This window comes from Arachis ipaensis, chromosome B01 (genome assembly GCF_000816755.2).
Source record: "Arachis ipaensis cultivar K30076 chromosome B01, Araip1.1, whole genome shotgun sequence".
In the NCBI taxonomy this organism is placed as follows: domain Eukaryota; kingdom Viridiplantae; phylum Streptophyta; class Magnoliopsida; order Fabales; family Fabaceae; genus Arachis; species Arachis ipaensis.
This window is the reverse complement of record NC_029785.2, coordinates 127,791,087-127,798,867: the sequence shown is the minus strand read 5'-3', so window position 1 is coordinate 127,798,867 and position 7,781 is coordinate 127,791,087. Positions and strand designations below refer to the sequence as shown.

The 7,781-nt window shown below is 33.3% G+C and overlaps 1 protein-coding gene across 6 annotated transcripts; it reads right to left on the bottom strand.

The window, feature by feature from the left end:
* Positions 3,195-6,827, bottom strand: LOC107637538 (dual specificity protein phosphatase 1). Of its 6 annotated transcripts, XM_021104348.1 has the most exons (7): positions 6,782-6,799; positions 6,579-6,614; positions 6,253-6,400; positions 5,960-6,095; positions 5,218-5,338; positions 4,407-4,552; positions 3,195-3,896 (listed from the first exon to the last, which is right to left on the bottom strand). In XM_021104348.1, the coding sequence occupies exons 3-7, from the start codon at positions 6,376-6,378 to the stop codon at positions 3,886-3,888; spliced, it is 540 nt and encodes a 179-aa protein (XP_020960007.1). In that variant the 5' UTR covers positions 6,379-6,400; positions 6,579-6,614; positions 6,782-6,799; the 3' UTR covers positions 3,195-3,885. The 6 variants fall into 6 exon arrangements, with proteins under 6 accessions (XP_020960007.1, XP_020959999.1, XP_016196434.1 ...); XM_021104340.1 differs by having other exon boundaries at positions 6,579-6,827; XM_016340948.2 differs by having other exon boundaries at positions 6,253-6,395; positions 6,579-6,819.

Genomic DNA, 7,781 nt, shown 5'->3' with positions numbered 1-7,781 from the left:
TTTGTGTATTTTTTTTTACACTTTTTTATTTATGATAATAAAAGTAGTTTATAAGATATGAAAGAAGATAAAAATTTTTTTTTCTACATTAGAAAGAAATACACAAAAAATAATAAAAACATGATTTCTCATGCATAGTGCATACCTTCTATTTTACTACAAATAAAAAAAAAAAGGTTAATGGTACCGCAACGCGGAGAATGGAGCAAAACTTAAGTTCACTGCTCACAAATTGTTAGTGCTACTATTACTTGCGTGACTAAACAAATGTTAATTATCAATAAAGAAACAACGTTAGGTTGCAGCTGATGGTCATGGTCCTAATCCAGGCTACTAATTCTAGCTAAAGACAAGGATAGTGGTCACACACATAATGGAGTGCTTAATCGGGCAACCAGTAAAGTTTTGGAAATTCAACTCACAATCTAATTAAGTATATGCTTGGTGGGTCCCATGAAGTCACAATCCCATTTTGAAAACACTTGTGTGCACATTACACTAGCGACTATGGAGGTTAAAATCCGGACAAACTTGAAACTTGTATGCACATTACACTAGCTATTGCCTTCACATCAATAAATTTTCGATGTGATTTAGATGTATAAAAATCCAATTATAATTGAACAAATACTATCAAACTTTATCCACCATGGATGAAAACTTCAGAGAGTGGTAGACGAATTAGTATACAAACAAACAAAATAACAAATAGACTACTCTTCATATGAATGTTTCTTGATTACTAAGTATATATATTTTCAATGGCCATTGGTTAGTTAAATATTAAAGTTATATCATTGTTTTCCTAATGACTTAAATAATGTGCGATCTCGCTCTAGGGCATGATTGTGCAGTTCTCTTTTGTTGATACTTTTATTTTTTCAAAAAGGGTTGGGAAATTCAAGGTAGCTCGAGATCTTTATCAGCGTTGCACTTTGTTGACCTTTTGAACGATCCTCAATAGACTAAGCTCTCTTTTCACATGAACACCATGCGTCTCAGTAACTCAAACCAATGATTATGCGTGATGGTTAATGGTTAATATTAAATAATCACATGTGAGCATATTGAAAAGGATGGGGTACTAAGAAAAGAACACAGATTGCTACTGCTTTGTGCTCAGAGTAGTATTGGATTGAGGAACATGGTGGATGCGTCCACTTTTCCAAGCAATGGGGTCCATACGGTGTAATAATTTAGGGAAGGATTGTGAAGAATGATGGTAAGGGTCGAAGGGAGAAGAAGATGGAAAATAATTATATGATATGATATGATATGTGAGAGTGCTGCCCAACAGTTTCTTTCATTATGGTAAAACAATAAAAGAGAGCTAGCTTTGACTTTCGGCTCCACTTTTTGTTCTTTATCGAGAATTAAACTCATTAAATATAATATTTTTTTTTACAAAGTAAAAAAATGATTTTCTTTCTTATAAAATTTATCAATATTTTTTATAATATCCTTTAATTTTTATTTATAAAATCTAATAATTTATAAAAAATAACACATCTGATATATAAAAAATTGTTAGTTATTTTAGACGCACCCAAACGGTAGAGACAATAAATATATTTTATTTTTTCCTTTTTCTGTGGTCCTACAAACATTATAATTTTAGACCAATTCTATGGTGAAATTTTTTTGCATGTATCGAATATAGGGAAGTACTTTTATTTTAAAAATAAACAAAAATAAAATGACATATTTCTTGTAATAATTATCCAGCCATGCATCAAAGAAAATCTTCATCTCTTCGTCATTTTCTCTCTCCACCCTAGGATGTACCATTAGGCTGAGATGTTGACATGTAATGTTAATTAAGTATAATAGATGTGCCCTAATCCACGTGTTAGGGGGATTAGTATTCTGGCGTTAGTAAAGTGTAACGTTGCATCCAGTTATGTTATTGTACTGTACGAGGCCTAAAAATGGACCCAAACCTAAAACTTTTTGATGGAAATCCCTAGATGTGATTTTGGACCATAAGCTAAAATGGACCACATAGCATGTCCGGTTCTTGAAAGTCATATGCTATGCTTTGGTCCAATCTTGAATATCTTCAAACTTTCTGTTAAAGAGTAACTTTCTATCTTGAAGATCTCATACAAGTCAGGCCAATAAATAGAATATCTCATCTCAGAAAAGTTCTCTGGGCCAAGTACAGCAAACACTTTCTAACACTTGATTTCATTTCATGTCCAACAAACAAAAACACCTTTCTGTTTTTTATATTTTATTTTCCTGAAGGTCATGGTTATTATTTATTAACTTCTTGACCTAAATAACAAAAATGGTCTTTACTATACACACGCGGAACAGATCATTACTTTTGACAAACTCTTTTGGGCTTAGGCCCCCTTGAATAACTAACCAACAAACAAACACTATGACTATATACATACATGTTTTAAAAACCGATACATCTAGATAGCTAATAAAATTCAATACCCAAAAAAAAAAAATGGAGAAAAAAAACGAAAGTTAACTAATAAAATATAATAAAATATAATAAAATATAATATAAATGATGCAGGGTCAAGAACAGAGAAGAACACCACATCAGATGGCACCCTCCACCACACAATTGGATAACTTTGAATATTGATGGGTCAAGAAATAATGAATTGAAGAAGGCAAGTTGTGGAGGCCTCTTGAGGAATGGAAATGGAAAATGGCTTGGAGGATTTTCTTATTTTATTGGTGATTGCACAGCTTACAGAGCTGAGTTGTGGGGTATTGACCAAGGCCTCAAATTGGCGTGGACTTTAGGACTAAAGAAGGTCAAAGTTGAATGTGATTCTAAAGCAGTGATTGAAATTCTAAATAATGAGAAAAACTTATCCAATCATCCAAATCGTATGATTAGAAACATCAATGCTTGGAGAGTTAAAGATTGGAATATTTGTTTTGTAAATATTTATAGAGAAGGCAATAGAGGTGCCAATTGCCTCGCTCGCAAAGGCTTAGAACTAGAACCAGGATTACACTTTTGGGATACACCTCCTAGAGAGATTGTGAGCATCCTTTTTGATGATGAAAAAGGGGTTTCTTTGCCCCGTTTAGTTTGTAATTAGGTCTTTTTCCGGGCTTTAGCCCCGTCTTAATACCAAAAAAAAAAAAACTAATAAAATATAATTTTTATTCGACAACCAAATAAAAAATCAAATCACACCAGAAATCTTTTCTTTTACCCCCTGCCCCCATTACTTTTTTTATTGTTTCACTACTCCATCACATTTCCAGTCTCTAAGGGGATCAATCATTGTGGGGGAAGTAACGGAATAGTGAAACAAGAAAGATAATAGGAGGCAGGGGTACATATGTGAAAGAAAAAAAGGTTTTTTTTTATGTAATTTGATTTTTAATTTGAGTTTGTTATTTTAATTTTGATTTCGTTTTGAAATAGGTTTGTTATTTCTGTTTTGGGTGTGTTTTGTTTTAAATTTAAATGGAGACTGATTTTGTACTTTAAATGTAAGACACAGAAATCTAAAGACGCGTCTTGTGAATATAAACCAGAAATAGTGAGAAAACTTGTATTATTCTCTTCTGTAAGCTCAAAGCAATCGGATGGAAAGAGCAAAAAGTAGACTGTATTCTAAGATTTCATGGAAAATGAATAGGCTGATGAACGTAACCAGAATCCATCTTCTCAAATGGGACTTGCATACCTGAATAGAAATATGAATATGAAGTTGTAGTTCCAGCAATTTAGAGTGAATCACTTCTCTTTTCTAGACCCGGCCTTGTGTTCATGTGATTGCTATTTACAGTAAACATCTTCTCTACTCTATCTTGAGATATCACATCATCAAGTTCAGGACACTTCAATGTCTTCCCAAAACAAATGAGATCCAACCAATGCGATGTCCATTCTATCCACTTTCAATTTGTAACTGCAAAAAGATATAATAGACAGATACACAGGAGTATTGCTAATGAGAACACCAACTACCTTGACAACTCATATACACCACAATTTTCAGCCAAAACAAGAAAGGCATGGATTTAAAGGTAAATGGCAATCAGAGAAGGACTAAAGGAGTGTGATGTAAGGCTGAAACAATTTGAATACTGAATCTTCTGGAACAATTTGTAGAGAAAAATTACATAAAGCTATGATGAGGTATCATCCTTAAATGGAACAATGCAATATTTCTCCTTCATTTTAAAGTACTATTATTGATTTCTATTTTCTAAGTAACATTCTTGAGTTATCTTTAATGTGTCATTGAACAACTGTAAATGCTTCATGGTGTAATCACAGAATCACAGGTGTATCAAAGCAATATATACTTAAGAAGTAAATGCATCTTTCCTCTTGGTGATTTTTTATTTATGAATATATGAATAATGAACCAAATTGAGTGGCAATTTCAAATAATAAAAATGCAAATCAACGACACCTTGAAGCGATTTTTCAAAGTCTTCCAGCTGACGGATGAATCCAGGATTTGGAGATGCCAGTGGTCGTCTACTCTTTACATGCTGCAGAGCTTCTGATAAGCTCATTCCACGAGTCTTCATCAGATACGCAACAACCACAGTCACACTGGAAGGTGGAAAATTTAGGATCCATTTTTTCTCAGATAATCAAATGAAGAAAAAGCTAAGTGAAGAATACAAAAGACAAGTTTTTTTTATTTTTATAAAAAAGATTCAATATGAACAATGGAAAACGTAACAGTTAAAGACCAAGTAAAGGACGAGTTACTTTGTTCTAATTAAAACTCAAGCTACAAATCTAGGTTTTCGTTATATGTATTGTCAGTGATTTTCAGGTCTAGTTTGGCTTTCAAATGACTTAAAGGACATGATAGCACACTACACACAAACAAAAGAGTGAAACCTGTCTTGAACTCATGTTTTAAAATTCTATGTCAGGAAAGATTGACAATAATTTTGACATATGCACTTTATTATTTAACTTTTCAAGACTTAAAACAGATAAGATAGAATCAGACTCCAGAAGAGAATAATGCAACAAGTTTTTTTTTTTTTTGTGGGGGGATAATGGTAAAAATACTTTTTTAAGGCTAAAACAGCATGCACAGTTAATAAGAAAAAATTGATGTTTACTCAACAGCCATGCTCGCTAGTTCCACATGACATCCGACATCTGATAACAATAGCTATTCAGAACCTCATTATAGAAGGTTTTAATAGAAATTGTCATATTACTTTGACGAAGGCTAAACATAGCACAGAGAAGCATACCTCCTTGATTTTCCTGCAAAACAGTGAACCAAAACACCTCCACCATGCATTTTGGCATCCTCAATAAAATCAAAGCACTGATTGAAGTATTGTTTCAAGTCAACGTCATCTCTGTCAGCAACTGTCTCAAGATTCCAGTAAAATAGTTATCTTTAGTATGGATGCAGCACTGGCTTATAGGGACAACATCACACACTCAGTCCATTCAGCAGCTTGAGTGAAATCAATAGAATCATAATGAAGGAATCAATGTCTTTTACAAACAATACAGATAGCTAATATTGTGCAGACATGGCTATTTGAAAACAATACTACATGCGGAAGTCAAACGGTTATTGACACTCCACAAGATACAAGGAGTGATCATACATTAGAAGCAGTCCAACACCAAAAATATTTTAACAGCAAGAGGAAGCTAAACAGTTGATGACCTGAAAAACAATAAAGTCCAGGATAAATAGTTTTTGACACTGCTTTCTTAAAGTGCACACAAAGAAATTGTTGAATTGCAGCCCCATTTTAGTAAACTTAAGTACTAGACATGAATCCCCTTAACCACAAAATCAAAAGGTATCCTTTTTTTCATCCTAGTCCACAGATAGCCCAATCAAGGGGGAAAAAAAGAACCGCATTCATGTCAAAAGCAGCTATCTAACAATAACATAGGATGAAACTAAAGACCAAAAGGAAATAGAAAGTAAACAAGACTTAATTCATTGTATCAAAATGAAAAATATATTACCGTTGATTACTTTATAGACAAAATCCCCAGGATTTGTAGGTGGCAGTTTACCAGCAACAGTCAGAATGTGAGTAACATTCAAGCTTTTCAATGCATTCTTGTTAGCTGCAGTGCCAATGGAACCTAAAAACAAACCCTGCAGAACGCAACAATTATAGCAGAACAAATGCTTCAATCCAATTGCATTCCTAAGATAATAGCACTGAATAAAAACCTGCAGAGTTATTAAATTAGCGGAAGCTACTTTAGTAAATAAATAAATAAAAGAAAAAAAAATACTAATATTATACTACCTCGTCAATTTTGCAAGGCGTGTTATCCTCTTTGAAGGATTTAACTAAACTCATAACCCGCAAAAGGGATGATATCTGTTTCTTCATGGATTCATCAAATTCATCCACAACCGAAGAAGTGGCCATCCCCCTGAGAATTTGTTCTCACCTTCAAACATGGGATGAGATTGTCACCAATTACATGCTAACGAGAAACAAATGAAGATGCGAACGCTACTCATCAAAATATACAACACCGGATATAAAGAAAGAACGATTTCGATCACATCACATTGTAAAGGAACAAGAATTTTGAAAAGCATTTAGGATAATTTTCCGAAAATTACCTATTTGATGCGCGAATAAAATCAATGTGTAGGCAGCTTCATAAAGAACAATAAAGAAAGAAAGAAAATGGAGGCCGAGTGATTATCCCACAATAGCAGCGTTACACATTGTAGGGAACGAAAGCATGTATTGTAAAAGGTGGAAGATTCCAGAAGGTTGATACACACCACAGGAATCGGAAAACGGAGAATGAATGACTCACCTATCAAAACTCAAAATAAAGACTTGCTTCTTCGAATGAATTCTTTTCCCCGGTTATTTATTTGCATTGATCCCGTTTTTCGTCTTGCGTTGACATTTTTTTTGGTCTGACTCTAAAATTGGACGACCTTTTCAATTGAGCCGAAATTTAATAAGCCCGATTAACAAAAGGGCCGTGTGCAACTGTGTATACATGAATAAATATAGGAATAGGGCAGGTTGGCCATAAAGTTAGAGGGTCTTACAAATCTTTATGTCTCTTTTCTTTTACAGACTTACAGTAAAGAAGAAAAAAAAAAAACAAGAAGAAATGTTTTAGTATATTGAACTAAATTACTTAATTAATATATGTCCATGTTTTAATTAGTATTTTTATGTAAAAAGTAAAAACATAATGTAAATAACCACAAAAGAAAAAATTTATTAATTACCGAAACGGTATAAATATTTTGCGACGCGGCTATGGTAATTCACTAATTTGAGAGGGAGACATCATAAATCGTCTTAACTTGGCTAAATCATACTCCACTAGTCCACTTAAAATAATAATAAAAAAAAGACTAATGCAAAACGCAAAAAACTAAAACTCTTTTTTTTAAAGAATAAAGTATCATTTTTCTCTCTAATATTTGGGATAAGTTCTATTTGTACCTCTAACGTTTAAATTGTCCTATTTATATCCCTAACGTTTATAGAAATGATTCAATGTTATCATGTCGTCAATTAAACATCATGAGCTTTAGTTGGAGTTCTAAAAATCTCTTCTTGAAAATAGAATACAAATATCTGGCACAAAACCGATGATTCACTCCAAATAATCAAAAATTGAAACTGTTTCGAAGGTTACCTGAAACTGAGTTGCTTTTGGGTCTAGACGTGAGGTCCAGAAGCCTTTTGAGGCAGCGTCCGACTTGTATTGGTATCGAGGTGCCGCCATTCGAGTTCCTCGTAAGGAGGTGGGGTTGGTACTTGCAAGAGACTCTGATGACTAAATTAGCAGG

Coding starts and splice junctions, on each gene's coding strand:
- LOC107637538 (XM_021104340.1), bottom strand. CDS start 6,378: ATGGCCACTTCTTCGGTTGTGGATGAATTTGATGAATCCATGAAGAAA. Junction 6,096..6,252: donor CGCCTTGCAAAATTGACGAG/GTAGTATAATAT, acceptor TGCGTTCTGCAG/GGTTTGTTTTTAGGTTCCAT. Junction 4,553..5,217: donor TTTGCAGGAAAATCAAGGAG/GTATGCTTCTCT, acceptor TCCACCTTCCAG/TGTGACTGTGGTTGTTGCGT.